Source organism: Prorops nasuta, unplaced genomic scaffold, assembly GCF_024137725.1.
Source record: "Prorops nasuta isolate Cenicafe-Biocafe unplaced genomic scaffold, Cenicafe_Pnas_1.2 PNAS00018, whole genome shotgun sequence".
In the NCBI taxonomy this organism is placed as follows: Eukaryota; Metazoa; Arthropoda; class Insecta; order Hymenoptera; family Bethylidae; genus Prorops; species Prorops nasuta.
The window spans coordinates 738,729-760,258 of record NW_027116815.1 but is presented as its reverse complement, the minus strand read 5'-3'; the positions used below and the strand labels follow the sequence as shown (position 1 = coordinate 760,258).

General features: G+C 40.2%; 1 protein-coding gene and 3 long non-coding RNA genes across 4 annotated transcripts; 3 read left to right on the top strand and 1 right to left on the bottom strand.

Annotated features, from left to right (window-relative positions):
* Positions 1-922: 922 nt before the first annotated feature.
* LOC136780170 (uncharacterized) lies at positions 923-3,942 on the top strand. The gene is made up of 4 exons (XR_010823724.1): positions 923-1,021; positions 1,179-1,414; positions 1,883-2,131; positions 3,823-3,942. It is a non-coding gene; the product is annotated as an uncharacterized lncRNA (long non-coding RNA).
* A 4,082-nt stretch (positions 3,943-8,024) lies between these two features.
* LOC136780032 (zinc finger and SCAN domain-containing protein 2-like) lies at positions 8,025-19,219 on the bottom strand. Its single transcript, XM_066738062.1, has 3 exons — positions 18,242-19,219; positions 9,484-10,071; positions 8,025-9,145 (listed from the first exon to the last, which is right to left on the bottom strand). Exons 1-3 carry the CDS (start codon positions 19,217-19,219, stop codon positions 8,363-8,365), a joined length of 2,349 nt encoding a protein of 782 aa, XP_066594159.1. The 3' UTR covers positions 8,025-8,362.
* LOC136780034 (uncharacterized) lies at positions 17,698-18,488 on the top strand. Its single transcript, XR_010823704.1, has 3 exons — positions 17,698-17,981; positions 18,099-18,276; positions 18,366-18,488. It is a non-coding gene; the product is annotated as an uncharacterized lncRNA (long non-coding RNA).
* Positions 18,801-19,326, top strand: LOC136780035 (uncharacterized). Its single transcript, XR_010823705.1, has 3 exons — positions 18,801-18,892; positions 18,997-19,153; positions 19,215-19,326. It is a non-coding gene; the product is annotated as an uncharacterized lncRNA (long non-coding RNA).
* The last annotated feature ends 2,204 nt before the right edge of the window (positions 19,327-21,530 follow it).

Sequence of the window (21,530 nt, the reverse complement as noted above, 5' to 3'; positions counted from 1 at the left end):
TTTCTTTTCAAGTTCCTGGCGCCACCTGACGCTTCTGGATCCTTACTGGACAAAGGCACGTGCCAATTTCGGAGACGAGTATAGTGAAGGGAATCTCGAACCTTGCTGGTACCGTCTTGGAGAGCTGGAAATCAACAACGCTTCTGAATTCTTACTGGACAAAGGCACGCGCCACAATTTCGAATGCGATGTGATGGGAACCATCAACCTTTCCCTGATAGCACGCGATGTTCAGGGAACATCTTTGGCACGTCCACTAAACGTGTGGAGATCCTAAAATCGTGCTAAGGATGTCTTGGAGATGTTTCTTTTATTAGGGAAGTAGCGAAGGGAATCATCATGAAAGCTATAAACAGGTACCACCTTGGAGAACTGAAAATCCTCGACGCTGGACCCATATTCAACGTTACGCACTGTTAGAATAACAGTTCCCGTTAGAGAACGTGATTCACGTCTGGTGTGGATGATCGCCTCTTGCCCAACTGCAGTTTCAAAAGAGCTCGGAGAAGAGGCAAGAGTGAATGTACGATTGCAGAAACTCGTCCGAGATGCAGACGTTCACTCTATTGACGCTTATACGCTAGGACACGCGAACTATCGATGACGATTTATGTAATAATTCCATACTTACACCGAGTAAATGTCTGCTAACATTTGCGGAGCGTGGAATTCCTTGGATTTGCCCGTAATCCTCCATTTGGGATTGCAAAACGTACGGGTATTCACGGTTTATGGTAAGCAGCCCTTTCTAGTCCAATCCGGACGAGCTTCTTCTGCACGAAAAAGTTGCTTAACTCGATCTCTTCTTTGTTAGACTGATTTTTGCCAAGAACCACTTTCGCAGCACATCAAAAGAGACGAGCGATCGATATCCTCGTTAAAACTGGTAATTAATACTTTCGATACACGTATCATTAATGATTGGGCCGAGGAGTATATCGAACGTTTGCACAATCAGTGCTCGCAGTAATGAGGGGAGAGCTGAAAAAATCCTGCAGCATCGTGCAACCGAAGGATTACGGTGAGTGAGCGAAAGTAAGCTGGATTGGCAGTTAAAACACGCGTGGAGGGACCAGCTGGTTTGTCTGTTTAGTTCATTTTCAGAATCATCTCGAGAGATTTCTGTCATTTCCTGCTTGAGCTTTGTTCGAGGTCTCTGATTTTTCCTTTTCTTGCAGGAGCTGCTGTGAGCGATCAATATCGTCACGCGTCTTTGCTGAAGAAAAACTTAGAAACAGTGAAAGTCTCGGGGAAGGAGCGTGCGAGTCAAAAGGTGGCTAGTAAACGCTATTGAGTAACCATTTTATCATCGGACGCTGCCCATAAACTACCGTTTGATGCTCAATTAGCGGATATCAATTCCCCTCATAAAGCAGCCACGCGTGATCTGACACGAAACGCAAAAACCTGCGAGGTAAACCATTATGGTACTTGGGAAATCGCATTATTTGCCTTATTACTTTTTTTCGTACCGTTCTACGGATTTTCCGTAGCTTGTACTTTAAGGATTGACTAACCTTTCCTTGATACACTTACAAATGTTGATCAAAAGTAGGTACAAAGGTTGAATATTTGAAAACTTGCAAGGGAAACCATTATGGTACCTGGAAAATTACGTTATTTGCCTTAATAATTTTTTGTTACTGTTCTATGGATTTTCCGTAGCTTGTACTTTAACCATTGACCTATCTTTCCTTGATACACTTACAAGTGTTGATCCAAAGTAGTTACAAAGGTTGAATTTTTGAAAACTTGCAAGGGAAACTATTATGCTACGTGAAGAATCGCATTATTTACCTTAGTACTTTTTTCTCGCACCGTTCTACGGATATTCCGTAGCTTGTATTACAAAGACTGACTAATCATTCCTTGCTACTTACAGGTGTTAATCCAAAATGGTTACAACGATTGAATTTGATACTCCGGATACATCGTCTAGTGAATTGCACGCCGAGCCGAGTTACAGCGATTGAATTTCATGTTTCAAATGCATTGAAAAGGCGACTCGCACACCTGGATACTGTTCGTGGTCTGGATTCATTTGTTCCACGTCGATCGCAGAAACCTCGATATTTCTTACCAAGTTTCTGGCTGGATGGACGAGTCAGAAGGGGAAAATTGCACGATCGCTGTATAAAACGTAGTTGAGATTAGCGACAGTGACGCATCGAGGCCATCTTGGTCCTCGGGCTTAATGTGAAATTTACCCCCAGGTTAAAATCCTAGACCGTGCGAAGCACAAGTTACCATTTATGCTACAGAACAACTACGACCCTCGATGGAGGCGTTTGGCATACTCCATGAGAAAATTCTATGACGTCATCAATCCATAATTTTAAGAAATCACAACCTACTGACTGTTTCTCACCTTTGGTGGAATCGTATCGAGAGATTTTTCTCGACTGGTCCGAGATAAGCCAGGAATGCGACGTCGCAACGTTGGCAATAAAGGGAAACGGCTAATGGTACTTACGGAACAGAGAAGTACCCGAGTTAAATAGGTGTCGCGGTCCTTGTACAATGTTCGTTAAAACGCCAACACGAAGTATAACGCGAGCCGTTCAGTCACGTCGCTTCTACTAATCCCACAAACCTTTTTGGCCCCGCAATTGTTTCAAGATTCTCTCATCTCTAACGTCATCATCTACCTTGATTACTCACCACGAGCTTCTAACTTCCATCTCACTGGTCCAAGATAATTACACGAGTTTTAGGAAGATTCTACACCATTTTTTACAAAAGCCTCGTTTAATTTAATTGTCCACGCAATTAAAACAGTTGTATACGTTTGAGTCGGTACAGCATGGGAGAGACGAGAGACACCTTGGCACCCATTAAAGTTTAAGCGAGAGTTGACGAATGTGCCTTAGAACGACACCTTCGTCTCGTTGGCTGCTTCTTCCTTCTCTTTCCCATGCGAGTTAATTGTCGCTGACAATTAAGCTCGTGTTTTATTGAACAGCGACTCTGTGGGATCATGGGAAAGGGTTATTCCACGCTTCGGCCGAAAACGTAACACCGTTTAAATCACGTGGATAATTAAGTCAAGCGAACGGCGTAACGCTCGAGTCACTCTTGGAGCCCGCGAGCCACGGATGAGATGATGAAAAGATTAGCCTGCCTCGGACTACGGAGTTTCTTACCTCGAGTATTCGAAATATCCTCGATAAGAGATGCTGTAGCTTAACTTTCAGGACCAGTATCTCAAAAAATCATAATTAATTTTCCACGTTTTCAAAAGATTAGACTCTCGAACTACAGAGTTCCTTACCTCGGGTATTCGAAATATCCTCGATAAGAGATCCTGTAGTTCTATCCCAGCAAGTGCTAGTACCTCGTCCGAACATACTCAAAGATCACAAATGATCTTCTACATTTTCAAAAGATTGTTACCTCGAGTATTCGAAATATCCTCGATAAGAGATGCTGCAGCTTTTCTTTTAAGGATAGAATTTCAAAAAATCATAATAATTTTCCAGTTTTTGAAAAGATTAGACTCTTTCGAACTACAGAGCTTCTTACCTCGACTTTTCAAAATATTCTATGTAAAATCTCTAGCACTGAGGAAAAATACTCTGATTAAAATAAATCTTTACTTGGTTTTAAATAAATAAGTAATTCAATTAATTAAAAATTATTTGAATGAAATAAATTCTAATTAATTTATTTAAATTTCATTAAAATCGTGTAACTATTTATTAGCAACTATTCAGATAAAGAGTTATTTAAATCAATTTTTTCTTCTCAGTGCACCAGTATCTCGTCAAAACATAATCAAATAACCACAACTGATCTTCCACATTTTCCTTCAACCTGATTCAGATTGGAATCACCTTGCATCTGTTCGCCATTAAATTTCATTATGCCGTTTCTTCACTGATGTATTATCGAGGCTCAACCTTGAACACGGCTGAATCGAAACTTCCATCTGCATTGGTCGAGTGTACAGGAGCCTACAGAGTAAAACTCTTGATTCTCCGATAAAAAAGGAGAATGGTTAAAAAATACTCAACTATGCGTGCAGACACGGGTGAGCAAGCACACGTTTAATTATAGTGGTCGTATATTTTATTATCGTTTGCATTATCGCTGAGATGCACCAGAGAAAAGCACATTTTCCTTTCCCCACCGGAAATCGACGCTCCTTTCCACGCGCGATTGTGGCATTCCTGGATAAAAACTGTAGCGTAACGATCGTGAGATTTCCAAGATACTCGCAATTTTCATATCGATCTCGTAAACCCAGGAACCATTAACCGTGACATTATAATATTGTTCGTCAAATTTCCTTTTTACTCCGCTTTCTATACATCCACTTCTCCTGTCAAATTCAGATAGATAGGATCGAGAGAATCTTCTAATAATTTCCACCGATTAAATTGTATATTTATAGGCAAAGGGTCACTGACTCGCAATTTTCATCTATTTCATAAATTTAAGAAAAATTATAATCTTGACATTGTAATATTTTTCGTAAAGTTTCTTTGTTCACTCTACTTTCTATTTTTCCACTATACGAATTCAAATATTAAGAATTTATAAAAACTCTGAAAATTTACACTAATTAACTTGTATATTTACAGCGAGGGGTCACTGTGCTGCAGACAGGAAGTTGGGCCAGAACCTGCGAGAATTGGGTTAATATAGGAATGGAAAAAGAGGAGCGATCGCTTGTTTCATTTCTGGATAAAATATGGACGATAATCCTCGTATATAAGAAAATTGTATGGACTTGGAACTCTATGTATGTTGGCCGCGAGGCTCAGGCTAATTGGGTATCGAGAGAGATTTGATTTTATCGTCCTATCGCTCAGGTTACAATGTAAATAATCCAACTTGCGTCTGCAATGATAATCATAATGATAATATAAAAATAATGACTCATATTTTATTGCAGCAGTTGCACGATTTGGCAAAGATGGAACCAGTGTCTCCCATTGGTTCGTTCGGTACGTTGATTAATGAACGAGTCCGGTGCAAGTTTCTTAAATGAAATTTATTTGTTTCTCGCACCGTTGGAGCCCAGCATAAATCAAGCTTTGTCTCGCCTGTTCGCCATCTCTTCACACGCCGCAATGACACTTATCTGCGAAACACATCTGGTCCGGCCAGCTTTTCGAAGACCCTGCCTCCGAACGGACAAACTGTCTTGATTATCCAGCCTATGATCGAGATGCCACTTTCCGTTTCGCACGGATTAATCACTGACTTGTCTTCCGATTGAGGTATCACCCTAACCATCTCGCGACGCGTGTTTCATTATGCAACACTGAAAGTCGTAATTACAAACTGAAATCAGTCGAGCTTTCTCGATCCTCTTCCCAATTAATAATTCCGAGTTCTCATTTTGGTCTAAAAGATTTCTTTTCGAATCTTTCTCAAGAATCGCACAAGTTATTTGATTGGATCAGCCATTACGTTAGATCTGTTAACCTTTTCGCAAGGCTTGGTACGATTTTACAAGAGTGCACAAGCATAGAGGATAATAATCGTTCAGTGATTTTCACATTTCGGTGGAGCACTTTCTCTAAGTTCAGCAAGCGTTATGCGGAACACTGAGAATCGCTGAGTTGGATGAGCGATTTTAAAAAAGTGGATTCGAAACACGCGAGATGGTAAGGGTGATTAACGTGAGCGTTTCGAATCAACGGAGCTGGGGATTGATGAGTAATATAGTCGGATTAGCATGCTATTACGTCACGAGGGAGTTAATTGGTATGGATTAGCGGATCAAGGTGTCCGACAAATGCGCTACGATCGCGATATATCTGTCACGGTCTGGGAAAATACTCGTTTCCAAGTTGTTGCCGGGGTTGTGCAGTAACCGTGAATTAATCAGTATAAATGTTAATTCTGATAATAGCTCAAGCATGGACACTAATAGGCATCCTACGCGATTTCACTGGACGGAACGTGCTTCACCTATGAAGCGTTAATTATTCTCACCTTTTTCCACTATTTTTCTTCGCGTTTTTCTACACCCAATGGGACGCCTAGAAATTTCCCATTTCGACTCAGTAATCTTTCCAGATTATCGTTATTATCTCCTTTAAATTCGATTTTAATAAAAATGGGCTTGCATTGGTGAAACTTATCATTAAAATCTTATAAAAAAATGATTGATCAGTATTGTGCAAGGTTGATTGAGCGATGTGTGTGTTTTACAGGTAATTAAATTATCGTTCTGTCGGTACCAGTTCCGAAATGTCGAGGAGCGAAAATTGGCCGAGCTTGTAAATTATAACAGATGCAGGAGTGAAATTTAATCGACTGCAAACACGTTCTTCGTGTAGCTCCTGAGAATCGAACCCACTTTCGTTAAATCGGGTATACATTGATACGAAAATTTGAAACAATTTAAGTTCACTCTTTAATTAAACGCGATTATGATTTAAGCCTAATAGCATAAATCAACAAGCTGATGTGTAATTTACGAGTGAGATATTTCGTTGCCAGAATTTATATAACTCGACATTTGACTTTTTCTCTCTTTCTCATCGAAACAGGTCGATCAGGTTTCGCTCGATGGATTTTCCGTGAGATTCATCGGGCTCGGAAGGTCGAGCTCTGCTGCGAAATACGTATCTATCTGCCGAGGGATCCTGGCTTATTTGCCTCGAGCGAATCGCGGAAAACAGCTGGGCTAACCAGTTTCAACAACTGTTATCCGATGATTCGACAGGTAAGCATAGTTGATATTTTCTGTAACCTACCTACCACTGACCCAAACCTAATGTAAATCGTTTCAGATATGATAATGAAGACCTCTCTAATCCAATTATGAAGGACTCCTCCATTAGTTTGCAAATGAGATTCATAAAATAAAATGGAACATCCATACTGTAAATGCTGATTTGATAACTTTGGCATGTTCATCAATGCATGAAGACTATTAGAAAAAGTTCCAGAGACAATTTCATTATTGAAAACACTTCCTGCCATTCATCTCTGGATTCTCGTTCATTCCAGTGGCTGTTGGATAAAGCGATTCATGGAACACAATTTATCAATCGTTCCATTGAAATTTACCAAGATTTCATTCCTAAAAACAGTAAGTTTGTTAAAATTCTCAGTTCCATATCGTTTTCAATCGTGAGACGAAGAAATTGATGTAAAATGCTAAATAGGTAAACGACTTTGTTGCAGCTGCATATCTCCTAGCAAACTGAAGTTTTCGTTGGATATGAAGAGAAATTGCGTATGGTGTATGTGACTTTGCATTGGGAAGAGGAAACACGAACGACAGATTCATCAGACATCGCAAACTCGCCAGTCATTTGTGTTATATAGTTAATTACGCTCGCCAGATTCATTAAAGTTTTTATTAAGACTCGAATGATCGTAGTGGAAGGGATGCTAAGAACTAACCTAACCTCTGGTCGAAAGTTGCACCTAACGGTCGTAAGTTCCGAGGTCACTTCTCTGTTCCAGAATCTCTATCTCGATCAAATTAAGCTATTATTCGTTTGTAAGTCGTAAACTTCGGTTTATTCATTGTAAACAGCGAAAGATAAATTTTTGTCATAATTGCGGAAGAAGGGTTTTAACGGTAAGGCGGTGGTCGAGTAGGAGAAGGTAATCCGGCAGCTGTCACGAGTTTGTAATTGTTTTCTTGCTCGTCCGTTCCGTAATCTGATATAGCTCGGCCCGCGGCCAACACGCCAGGTCCAGAAACGACCAAGCGTCACGTGCCAGCGATTTGTTCCTATCTCCTATGTACTACCTTTTCCGCAATCGAGCAGCTCCCACAGGTGTAGTCTGTTACTTTTCGCACTCGTTCCCATGGGGTGTCGCAGAACAACCTTCTTTCTATGAAAACGTCTACCTATGCGATACCATGATGGACAGCTCGACTAATCTCTCTTGACAGTTTTACTCGCCTTTGGAAATCTCGATGAAACTGGGAAAACCAAATTGGGAAGAATTGGGTAATAAAAGACATTATTTTATTTGTCATTTATTTAATAAATAATCTCTTGTACAAAATATACACGAATCTTACGTAGTAAAATATTTACAGATTGTTGCGGATAACTTGGACATCGGTAAAAAGATTATAGAAATTGGTTTTGAGACTGCAACCTACAAACTTGCTAGATGTGTATCCTAGGCAAAAAAACTCAGGTTGAAAAGTAGCCATGCGGTATTTAACCATTTCAAAAATTTATATGGCTAGTACAACAAATCGACGATGTTTCTCCACTGCTGAGTTTTAGGAACGGAAGCGATTATTGGCGAGGAAAGTTAATACGTTTATAAGCACTATAAAGCTGTGTTTACGAGGCTGACGATCATATCTGCAAACGTATTATCCAGCTAATTGCGTTTGTACTGTCGAGTTCTCACGAGTAAAACATTGGATTTATAATGTACCTTCGACGTGAGGTTTGGGTAAGGGAGTTAGGACACTAGATTCCTGGTCTGAATTGGGAGGAGTCAAAGTATCAGTGGTTGAAGTAATGTTATCATTGGCAATAGTTTTATCCTTCTCTTCGATAAGCTCATTCTTCACTCCTGCTGGATTATTAATTGCACATTTTTTGTAGTGAGTCCTCATGTTAGAACTCTGGGAAAATCTCAAGCCACAATTTGGACAGGAATAAGGTTTGGTGCCAGTGTGATAATTCAAATGAGTTTTCAAGTGGTGCTTCTTCGTGAATGCCTTGGAGCACAAGGTGCACTGATAGGGTTTGAGTCCGGAATGGAGTCTTGTGTGCAGGGTCATGTTAGACCTATCAGCGAAGGCTTTGTGACAGACCTGACACTGGTAAGGCCGTTCTCCAGAGTGGGTTCTGAGATGTTGCTTTAACAGCATCTTCCTGGAGAAGGCTTTTCCGCACTGGTCGCATTGGTGGGGCTTGACTCCCGTATGGATTCTCACGTGCATGTTATAGGCCACCCGCTGATTGAAGCTTTTGCCGCATTCCGCACACCCGTACTCTTTTCTGTTGCGGTGAATCTTCATGTGGGAGCTCAGGTAGCCCCGGTCGTTGAAGTACTTGCCACATTCCGGACATGTTGCTGCAAACTCTCTCGTACCTTCGTGGACGCTACGGTGATACTTGTAATTGCGCAGCTGCGAGAACTGCTTACCGCAATCCGCACAACGGAACGGCTTCTCGCCTGAGTGAGTTCGCCCATGGACCTGAACAATCGATAACATTAACCCCGGAACAAAGCACCTATGAACATCTCTTCAATGACCAACATAATCCATTTGGTTCACAAAGAAAAATAACGAATGAATTATGTTGATTTGAAAATTATGAGCAGTAATTATATATCGATAACATCCCCAGTAGTGTAATAAGTCCCCATTTCGTAAGAGCAATGAAATTTCTAATTATAATTTTGTTACAGGAGATTAACCCCGGAATGAAACACCTATGAACTTCTTAAAGACCAGTATAAACTATTTAATTGATCAGGAAAGCTAATAAATGGATTTTATTGATTTGAAAAAGAAGCAGTAATTATACGAACCTTCAAGGAGGCCCTTGTAACGAATGTTTTACCACACTGGTCACATTTATGGTCTTCCTGGGCTGTCCTACTGGAATCGCCAACAGTAGTTTCGTTGTTATTATTATTGGTATCACTTGTCACCTGAATTTTTTCTTCCTTGAGAATTTCCTCGGGTTTTCCACCAACGTTCTCTCTTTTCTCCTCAGATTCCAAGGTGTCGCAGAGTCTACTGATCGGATGTGACAGTTTAGGCTTCTGTGGCGTTTGATTGGTGGGACTCCCAAGAGAATTCGGTGGCTTTTGAGGGGATTGGCTAGTTTCCAAGTGATTTTCCGATGCCGGATAGAAGCTGCTTATGGATGAACCGGCAGGTTTTCCTCTGGGGAATGGAACCTGTGGTCTGTACAACTCCTGATGCGTTGGTTCTTGGAATTTCGAACCTGGAGAAACAGGCACTGGTGCTATTGGCTCGTTCGGTGTATTTGCATCGTGCTGGATCTCGTATCCATAGGTCTGCTCCCCCTTAAAAACCTCAGTGGTAACATCTGGGGTCGTCGAAGCGAGAACCCTGCACGGTTCTTGAACGGCCACTGGGTTCCTAACTTCCTACAACATAGAAAATTAGGAATCGGGTCAGGACAGCGTTTCAAGGATCCCAGAAACCGAAGCTTCTCTTATGTTTACGTTCTAAAATGAGTCCATCCAATACTGCGTCTATCCCTGGACACCTGTACAGCTAGAAAGTGACGTTGGAATCCTAATTGCAACTATTCTTACATGAAGATGGACAGTCAGCCGTTATACCGACATTTTCCACGATTTACCACAGAAAATGTCGTGGCACGGATGTTACAAAGTAATGAACCGCTCCTTTGAAGAATAAATAATGAAAAACACAGGGATAAAATTATAGAACTTGCGGAAGATTTTTAATGGTTACGGAACGTGCAAATGACCACGTGGAAAGAGAGTGTTTTGCAAGTGCCAAACGAAAAGACTGTGTTCTCGCGGCGTGGAGCTTTGCGAGTATTCAATTAACGTTGATCGGTTGCTGCATTGATGTCAGGTATCATCGTAGATCTGCCAAGTGAAGAGCGATCAGCTCGCGATTGTCGTAACCGTTAGAAGCTGTGGTAAAAGGAAGGACGTATTTGTAAAAATTGGGCCACGATGAGGGGCGAGATTTTTTACTAAAATGTATGAGAAAGATTGTAGAGATTTGGAATACATTGTTTCGACGAACGAGGTAGAGTAAAAGAGAAACGGAGAATAAGCAAGAAAGCAAACAAAAAAGATAAATATAGTTCGAGGAGAAGCAAGGAAAGAGTGGGAGAGGAAAATGTGAGGAATAAGAAGAGCTCGTGCTCTTTACCGGTTTGCTGGCCACTTGACTTCGTGCCACAACCTGTTCTTAATGTCAGCCGCCGATGAAGCGCAGCGCTGACAAGCGATCGCCAGCATCAAAAGCGCACGCTTCCTCGTCTTTCGCCTATTTCAACGAGGTGTATTACCCACTTGGTCTCTTCAACCATCTGAAAAAAAAAACAGCTACAAGCCAAACTCCCTCTCGCATAATTTATCCCCCTCGATTTATTCATTGAATCATTTGTTGCAATTTATTCGTCAACTTCAAACGATTTATTTCTAGCATGATTTATCGAAACTTATTCGCGAACCCGTTTGAATTTCCATTTATCGATTTATGGCTTTGGGATATCGCGGAATGAGCTATTCGTGCTTAAACCGAGACACGAAGAGTCTGCAGTTGTCACCTTCACCGTTTAATCGTGGAATGAATTATCCAAGTGTTTGTGGTGAGACCAACGAAGGCATAATGGCTACAATGGTGTGAAGTTCGAGTATTCTGCTTTATAAGGGGATACACAGTAAATACAATTACAACGAAACGAAAATGTAGTAGCGTGTATGTATACTATCAGCGCCAGCCTATCGGTCAATTGTTGTACTTTTTGTATGTACCTTATGTATCTGTAATCATGGTTCGACGTCGACCGTTACTTGTAAACTTCACTCCTATATGGTTTGTCGTACGAAAAACCAAGATAAAAGCTCGAAGAAACTACATTAAAAATTTCTGTAATAATAACGATCTTGACGAATCTCCAAAATAAGGCTTCGCATGGAGTTTTTAGCAAGAATTAATGGGTGATTATAAATTCTTGGTCGAGTGTATTGGTTTATTGAATCGAAAATTGGCTGTATTCTAATATAGGTAATGGTTATGGAGAAGACTGTGAATTATCATGAATATCGTAAATTATCGTGGATGTAAAGTTATGGATGACGCCAGGTGATAAGCAATCTGCTGCCTCCGGAGCTTTGCTTGTGTTCTCATTAATAAAACTATCAATTATATCTCCTCCACTACAGTGCCTTTTTCCATTCCCAACACATTTTTGACCGAGATTAAGCGAGTTTACCAGCTGGTGTGCCTCCAGCTGCAAAATCTTCGCGCGTTACCGCAATCAGCCAGTTTTCTCTTTCAATATGCAGCCCAGATTTTTCGTCTCGATCTGTTTACATAATGGCCGACGCTCAGGCGACCTCCTCACAAATCATTAGCTCAGCTTTCCCCCTTCTCCCTCGCGTATTTATTTTTTCGTTCATAAAATGTATGCGAATTGATGTTGGTATTTTATCGGCTCTATTTCCATCTTAGACGTGCTCGTTAATTATATAAATATAGTCCAGGTATGTTATAAAATTATTCTTTACTCTTTGGAATCTTAGAGCTGGGCAAACAACACTCGCTCCATGCTAATGGAATTAAAATAATATTGGCACTTTCTACTTTCAGCAATAATGCTCATGACAACAATTTAGTGCAAACAAGATTTTAATGAACGAGCGACTAGCCAATATTCTACATACAGATATCCTCATTACTCTTCGAAGGTGATCGAATAAATAAACAGAAAAATGATCTCGGCAAGTGTTAGGTTAGGAATCGGTAGATTTTTTGACTGATGCGGATGGTAACGCTGGCTTGATGAAATTTATGCACCTCCAGTCATATGTACATGGGCTCTCGAGGATTCTGCACTATCGGCGACACGCTAATTAATCTCGCGCCAGGCAATTATAGCACAGCTCGAGTTAAAACTTATCGTGGAACGTTAATTAACGTGTATTTGAATGAATTAATTGCTTTTACCGTGGTATAAAAAACGAATGATGTTGAGTCGGGCGTTAAATAAATATTAAAGAGTATTAAAATCAAATCCGATTCATTAGGATTGAAGTCAGCAGCGATTCAGTCGGTTAAAGTTCCAATAATGGGTGCATTGAACAAACAGCTGTTATTGGAATAATCGCGTCGATCGAGGGATAATATATAGCGATAAGTAAGATGGACGGTGGTTTAATGGGGCTCGGTTGGTTCGACCGATCGGCACGCGAGTCCTAAATCGATCGACTGGAGATTGCACGGCCTGGGGATATCATAACCTAGGGATTCTTTCGGGGACGTTTGTCGGCACAAGCCAATTCGTTCCGGGAAAGTGTAGAGTCACTCGAGACCGATGAGCGTGCATTAGAGAGGACGCGTAAAAAGAATGAATGCTGCTTAGAAAGGTGCTTGGCCGGTTCAGCGCACGCGCTCCTTGATTAATCGAGCCTCTCGGCCGTTGAGGGCACGCCAAATCTACGATAAATTTCGTTTTTTATTCCCCGGCTACACGCGTCTTGCTCAAGATATATTCACGGAAGTCTCCACGACGTGCTCCCCGTGAAGAACTACCACATTCTCACGAGCAAAAAATGTAAACATTGTCAAAATGAACGTGTTTTTGTCAGAATCAGAAACGTCTTGTTTTTGATCTTTATTGTTTGTTTGAGAATATTTATTTGGAACGTTTCTCGAGTCAAATATACATGGTTTTTGAATTTGTTTGGTGTGACAATAATGGAAACTCAAAATATCTTTCGAAATTGCTAGGGGGGGGGGGGGGGGGTTATAAAAATACTGATAGAAGATATTTTTTAAAGAGCCAAGCTAGCAATTTGATAGAAGCGAGTATTGCTCGGCGGTTACTTCGGTCACTGGGTCGAAAGAGAGTGGTGAGAAAATTACGAGTCGCGCGATATATCTGCGAACTTGATATTTCTGGCTTGATGCTTTTAGCGAGCCTCCCAATTCCTGCGCTCGCTCGATTTAATAACGCGCCTAGCAATTTGCCAAGACTTTCACGCTGGAATGATATTTAACCACGGATCCCAGCAGATTCATAGGGAGTTCCGCGCTCGAAGCTACCCTTTTCAGGTTAACTAGCCAGGAATTAAATGCTCTCCTCCGGTTTTACTCGATTTATTGCAACTGCTAAACTGCCTGATAATCATGGATCGTCTGAATTTCCTGAATTCATAATTCCACACTGCATCACAAATTGGCCAATCGTATCTTTTCGGATGATCGAGCGATTTCTGCAGTTTTACGACCGGGATGACGACGGATGTTTGGAGAATGGAACGAGTCTTATTGGAACAGGACTCTGTAAACATTGGTCGATGGAATCTTGGTAAACCTGCAGCAGTGGTTTCTCGTGTCGAGAAACGGAGATCTTCCGCGTATTCACGTACACTTTGCCCAATCGCTTCAACTCCAAGTGTCGCTCCAACGCGACCCTTCACTCTGCAAATTTGTTCATCCGGCACTCGAATGCATTACCCCTACCCCCGCATTCCTACCGAACGTGCCCAAACGTTTTTTCACATCTCACCAGTACAACACCCGAACATCCCGTAAAATACTTGACCACCTTCTCTCAGGCCGAAGAATTTCAAGATGATTAACAAAATAAAAACAGAAATTCTCTTTGGAAAAACTCGTTCTTCTCGTTAATCGTGCCCATGCAGGTACGAACGAAGTACCAGGAGGAGCGTAAGGACAAGAGAGGTTCGTTTCAGGCCAGAAAAGTGAAGTTAGCGTAGTGGGGGAAAAGAGGTTGGCCGCCATCTTGATTGTACGTAGATATAGCACATTATAGCATATGTATGTATTTCATTTATGTGCTATATATACGTACAAACAAGATGGCGGCCAACCTCTTTTCCCCACTACTTTGGCTTCACTCCCGTTGACATATGCTGCTCCATTAGAAATACTATATTGTGATTAGTCAACTCAGTCAATTCGACCAATCATAGCGCATCTTTTAAACACCGCTGCATAGTGTTAAAGTGTCTGAACATGCTTAATGCTGCATCTCTACTGAATTGCTTGCTAAATTTGGTATGCTGACAGTAAATTGGTCATAAGAATGTAGATATCCTATCAACAGTCACCATTTCAAATCTAACACGGTTGATTCCGGTATTAGGAGTGTATGTGTATGTGTGCATTTATTAAGTAACTTACTAAGCTTTCACACTTCATTGTGACGCGGACCTAGACTACAACCAATGAGATGCGATTATTCAGTAAGCTGCCCAATGAGCAGTCTCCCTTCTGGATGATCCTTTTGTCTACCGACAACGACAATTGCAGTTAAATTTTCAAAATTCCACGTGCGGGGTTTTCGGTTAATCGCGCATCGTAATTTTTCGTAATCACTGATAAATAATTAATTATCCGTGGATAAAAATAATGTACTGCTTTATTTTTATCACACACGTACAGTTTCGTTATTACAATTATACAATTTTACCGGATTTTATTAAATTTAAATAGATTTAATTATTCAATTTTTTAAGATACAACATAATATTAGAATGCATTGTGTGATAAAAACAGAAGTATTTCCCTACGAAAAACATCGTCTAAAAACCGAAAATTTTAAGAATTGTTAATGCGCGGCGCATGTGTTTATATTTGTGTGGTTGTAGCGGTCAAGGGCAACAGCCTCAAGGACTCTTATAGCTAGTAAGTTACATTGTCGTTTTTTGAAAGCTCGAGTAAACTCTAAACTAATTCAAAACGATTCAATTTAATAACGTTATATTTTTTTTTTTTTCGTTACAGTAGGCGACCTCACTTTGGGGTGTAAGTGCGCGTGAATCGAACATCCGTGTCACGAGTGAAATTTATAAAGCCCGTGTTACGAGCCAAAATTTAAAAAATTCGCGTCGCATTGTACCGCTTTAAAATTAATTTATTGCGCGTGAATAACGTGATTCCTATCATCGTCATCGTCTCATTCTTATCGTAGTTACCATCGCATCCTAAAGATGAATGTTTGACGGAATTTCGCCGAATGAGAGTCCCACGGGTAAAACCGTGGAATTTTTTTATTAACCTAAGGATAGCCGAAAACCTACCGGTAGGTTTCGGTCAGTCATCCTTCGGTTAAAACTATATCTTGTTATTTGCATGTTTTTCAGGTTCTTCTTTGCGTTTATATATACATATCTTGCGTTTTTTTTCAGGTTTAGCTCTCCGAAATAGGTAAGCCCTTTAGCTTTGCGTTTTAGGTATAGGCATTATAGCTCTCGGTGTTGGAAAGGCTTCCTTTTTCAGGTTCCTTTCTATCGAAATATAGGGATTTCTTTATCCCATATTAAATTCTTTCCCCCTCCCATCCCGGGAATAAGAACAACCATGTGCTCAGGAACGGAGATATGCGCAATGTATTATGTTGGTTTTTGAATTTTTCTCTTTTGCTTTTTAAATATAAAACTTATTTTTACGGTAGAGGTAAATTAATACGAGCGCAATAAAATTGAACAAACAAAACCTCTGCTCTGTTCAGGATCATTATACGACAGCCTTCGCGAAGTGCCCCTGTTTTCGCAAAAAGCAATGGATCTAGAGGAGAATGAACCTCGAGAAATTCAGCTTCCTCTAAAAACATGTATTTATCTCGGCTTATATCTTCTATTCTGTTTTTAACTTTTTTCTTTTTAATAAAACAAAAAAGATTTTTAACTAATGTCAAATACATATTCTTAGAGCAGGTGAATTTAAAAATATACTAGTCTCCACTTGCCACACCAATGTTTTTTCTTCGTTCAATATATTCCTGTTTATTTTTCATGATATTAATTTTAGTGTATATTAACGGGATTGTAAAGCCCACAATATATATATTATGTAGGCTATATCTCTAAGTACAATTAAGATGGCGGTTAGCCTTTTCTCTCCTCTCCTACTTTGGCTTCACTCCCGCGCACATACACTGCTATACTTGCTTGATCGTGCCAAGAACGTAATGAAATGGCAGGGACATGTAATTTTTTAGGTTAGCATTTTGCTCGGAGAGTCCCAATTTTCTTTCCTTGTGTTTTACCGTGAGTTTTGTAGAGAGAGCTAATTCAATGGTTAACTATATTCGTTACCCTTCACATGATCTTCTCGATTTCTGATGGATTCGCCAGAGGTCGAATTTAATTAGGAAAACTCTCACGAGCGGCGCTAATATTTAAGCATCCGTCAAGCCTTAATGGAGGAGAAAGAATTTCAGAAATTATACACCATGTGCCGCCATCTTGGATCGGTAAGCTCTAATTCGTTCCGGTATATAGAATTAATAACCGACGAGAAATGGAATTTTATCAGGGTACTCGCGTATCTTAGCTGGAAGGTGCATAGCAAATAACAATATACCAAGATTTATTAGTACTTTCCATATTCCAGTCGCTCGTTCATCAACGGCATTTCCACTACCGTTTTAGGTTATGTTATTTTTCTCGCATTCGTTGAATTCTCGAATTATTCCAATCGTCGCTTACGATGTAATTTTCATTTTAATGTCTCAATTATTTTCTTCTTATTTAATCTGTTTCTTCATAAAATAACTTTTTTTTGACAATTTTTGAAGTTTATTCGACCATTCATTAAGATCAAGGATGAGAAAACGGATGACCGTAGGGAAGAGAGATTTACAGTGCAATCTGTTTTATGTAGGATCTTAATAATTTTCAGGGAGATGATTAACGAGCTAGAATGGTATGGCTAAATTCGTATTTAACCGATGTGAGTCAGCCTGGACACCGTTATATTCTCAATTGCGAGCTTTTTCTACATTAAATACAATTTACGAGTAAGAAACGTCACAGGTTACAACATTTTCAACTTAAGACTAACGAAGATGAGAGGATAAATATTTTACTTTCGTCTATCCTTTCCTCCCCCCCCCCCCCTTCCCTTAATGCCCTGCGTAAAACATGGTACGTGTAATAATCCAACTTACACCTTAAAATAGCACACAGATTCGTCCTTACGAGCAGCCTAATTAAACTGAAATTATTGTATCCCTTCCTTAGCTGTGTTTAAAAAATGCTTCAAGTGTGCAAGGAACGATCGTTTGTCATGTGTACATAAATCAACGTAGTCCAATTTATGGAATATTCAGTAACGCTAGATGGAATAATAATTACAGATAAGAACCATTCTCGTGATAAAATTATGTTGATTTGCATAGTGGTGCTATAATAGCGTTAAGAGTCAACAGAAATTGATTTTGAATTAGCAATAACATAAATACGGTCCAAACCGGGCTGGTCCATTCGACTCTACTATCACGGTTTGAGTATCGAGAAGCCTATTAATGCCTCGTGAGGTAAGTTTTTTGCATGCAAATTGGACAATGTATAATCAGGTACTGAGATTCCGTGAAACACGATGGTATCTCATTAGCAGTTAATTTATTTATTGTAATTGTATTTTATTATTGTAGTGAATCTGCGTATTGAGCAAGGCTAAAATAAGCAAAAAGGTGCATTTAATGGAATGGTTCATCTAGACTATTTAAGACATATCCACGTTTAGACTAGACGAGACCAGGTGGTAGTTGCAGTAGGATTGAATTAGCGAACTTACAAGGTCTTCTGGCTGAATTGCTATTGGTTGTTTAGGTGAGTGGTGGGGTCTGGCGATCTGTCGCCAGGGGGAAGCAGTAACTCGATTAGCTACATGTCTTCTTGGTGCTTTCCATCTGCAACAGGTTTCCCTGCAGCTCAAGTCTTCACCACCGCCAACATAGTCTGGTCTATCCAAAGCCCTTCCTGAGCTGGCATACCGCATAGGAATCACTTCACTATCAACAGCCTCATCAGCAACACCAAAAGGACCATTATAGAGGCCTGCCTCACTGTCGCAAAACGTCTTCCTGTTCAAACAGCCATCCCTGTCTATTTCCTGTGTTAAAACAGTCGTTCCATAATCTATTTTCAACTTCTCTTCGTATGTCCCAATTGGTATCATTGGTTCAGGAATCCTCGTGAATCCATAAGAATCCTGAGAACACACATTTTTTCTAACAGGACTGGGTGGTCCATAGGTCCCTGACACGCTCCTTGTTATAGGACTCAAATTCGTCAAATTATTATCCACCATATCTAAGTTTGTAGGTCCAGGTACGGAGTCTAGAAGTTGTTCTGGTTCCTCTGGAAATTTTCTAATTCTGGGATGTTCTGGTAACTCTATTCTAGGATCCATAGGATATTTAACTAAAGGATTTAGGTCATTAAGGTATGTTCTATTACATTCCTGTCTGATGCTGCTCGCCAGTGAACCTGTTTGCCAGACGTTTCTATGAAGCCTACTGGGACTACATCTTAATCTCTGATGGTTAGGTGACCTTTGCAACTGAACTGCATCGTTGGTTCCTTCCTGAGGATTCCCACATGACTTCACTGAGTAGAACAGTTTCTTTCCTGTATCGTTCTCATCCGTGTGAGTCTTAGTCGACTGGTACCATCTATCACAGACCGGATATTGCTCGCACTGAAGGTATTTGGGACTTATCTTGACGTCCTTGATATCTTCTTGCTTACAGCCAGCCTCTGCATAGGTCATTACTACGGGAACTGGCGGTAGTTTTATGTGGAGAGCTGCAGCGGCTCGCAGAAAGGCATCTAGCCTCGGCCTAGGCACGGTTGCACTTCCGGTGTATATGAACCCCAGCAGAGCCGCCAGCTCAGGTGCCTCTACTTCCGCCAGGATTACCGTAATTGGCTCGCAGTGGCTGGTCGATTTACTGTGCACCAAAAGGACTTCCTGTAACAAAACATTTTTCAATAAAATTCATTTGCACAAATAAAAATTCCTCTGTATTTTTATCAATATTTCAAAAACCATTAAGATTACTCTTGTGTATATCCATAAATCATTACACACGCTACAAGTTTTTCAGATTTTGTGAAACTAACGGTGGAAGTTGATATGTGGAGAGATATCAACGAAGCAAAATTCTGCACCACACCCAAAGAAACGCTCGAAAAGAAGGAATCGGTCACGGGTGAGTAAGCAATTTGCGGCCTGCCTTGAAAAAGGATAGGAGAACCCGATAAATTTAACGTTTAAGGAAACATCGCGCGAAGCTACCCTGTTGAAGTAAATAATTCCAGAAGTCAGTCAACCGCAGCACGCAAGCTTCTTGCGCAATAATGTTAATATTATTAATTCAATTAATATAGATCGATTCCACAGGATTTCCGTCGATTCTCATTCTGCCAATGAAATCATCAAAGTTCAAAGTGACGTGCGAGGACTGCCGGAATGGCCAATAAGTAAAGCTGAAAATGATCCTTTGCTAAGATGAGATGCTACGTGCACTTTGCTGCAGGAAATAAAAGGGTTATGCTTCCTTCACTGTTTTTAAGCCATACTGGCACGTGACCCGACTGCAAAGTTTGATCAGTACCATGCGTGACCTCGGGCGTCGCCTCGATCGCTGAATACGAAAGATTTTTATCATAATCCCCTCTATTCTCTTCCATTATTTATCGCCTCTCTAAACATTTTTCGTGGTCGACAAAATCCTCCTATTCGCACACTGACGCTATTTGCATAGTGATTAATTCAGTTTCTGTTCTTTTTGATGTTCATTCATTTTATTGTCCCCCAAGATGAATTTTCGTTCAGCATTAAAATCTGTGGGCCATGCAATAAAGTATCTTGTGCCAAAAACTAGTAATGACGGAAATTAAATCTACTCTTTATGGCCCATAAACGTCTGGGTCACAGCATCTCTTTAATGTCACTTTGTTCCTTAATCGATTCTCTCACTATTTCTTTTTCCTCAGCCAGATAGGTGGGTGTCTCCAAAGGTCATCGGCTTCGGTTACCTAACCTATATAGAGATATCAGTTTTAGAGGTATAACTATGAACTCTGAAACAAAACCTCTATTTTTTTAGCAAACTTGTTATTTCTGAAAAGAGTTCTCATTAACCGTCGTTTTTTTAAATCAGTGAGGCAATTGTGCAAATCTTATCAACAAATTTCAGTATCGTTTGCCGAAATTAACGACAAATATTGGTACATGTAACGATAAAGGTATAATTTATGCATATCGTTTTCTGTCTTTAACAATACCTTAGCTTTTTGTTAAATTTCGAGAATATACGGGGTCTGAAAGGTATATAATATATGAAGAACAATTTAGTTTCTCTATGAATCGATCGTAGCGGAGAAGAATTATCCTTGAGCAATCGATCATCTTAATGCTAGGGGGAAATACATATAAGATGATGAATTAAACTTATCTTACGTTGGATTCATGTAGGAAGATAAAGCGTCGAGGGGTCTTTCACATCGCATACAGATGTTACCCAGCAGCGTAAATTCAGAAGCGCAGCGTTTTACCGTGTCGCAAATGAAAAACGATGAATTTTTCAAACAAAACGATTGTTATTCTCGAATCGAGCATTAAATAGTCCGAATACTTTGCACTTTTTCGTGTACGCAACGGTTCCATTATATCCTACGCCTCTGGAATCCTCACAATTCAACTTTGGAACAATACAAACGCTTCCAAACATTAGCCAGCTTATCTCTCAAATTCTATTGTATTGTTATTCCATTTTTGTAACAAGTTTGACCATTTTGCGAGCCACTTTCTCAGCCATTGATCTTCAGATCAGAGTTACAACTCTGGCTGACGTTTTTATCGTAGGAAATATTTATAGGTACTACCCAGTAGTATTGCTAATTGCTTTTGCCAATGTCTCGGTCATCCAACTTCGTTCGTGGAACGTTTCATATACGTTCCTGTGATACTCCAGTTCCTCTCCCGATTCATCGACGTTTACCATTGTTTTTATCAGCTATTACAGGTTATGGTACCTTTCCTAGAAGCACACCTGGGAATTCATGGACGATTACAT

Excerpts from the sequence above, each read along its gene's own strand:
- LOC136780032 (XM_066738062.1), bottom strand. The coding sequence starts at position 19,219 with ATGACCTATGCAGAGGCTGGCTGTAAGCAAGAAGATATCAAGGACGTC. Across the intron at positions 10,072-18,241 it reads CAATTCAGCCAGAAGACCTT|GAAGTTAGGAACCCAGTGGC; the intron begins GTAAGTTCGCTA and ends TCTATGTTGTAG. Across the intron at positions 9,146-9,483 it reads TTACAAGGGCCTCCTTGAAG|GTCCATGGGCGAACTCACTC; the intron begins GTTCGTATAATT and ends TCGATTGTTCAG.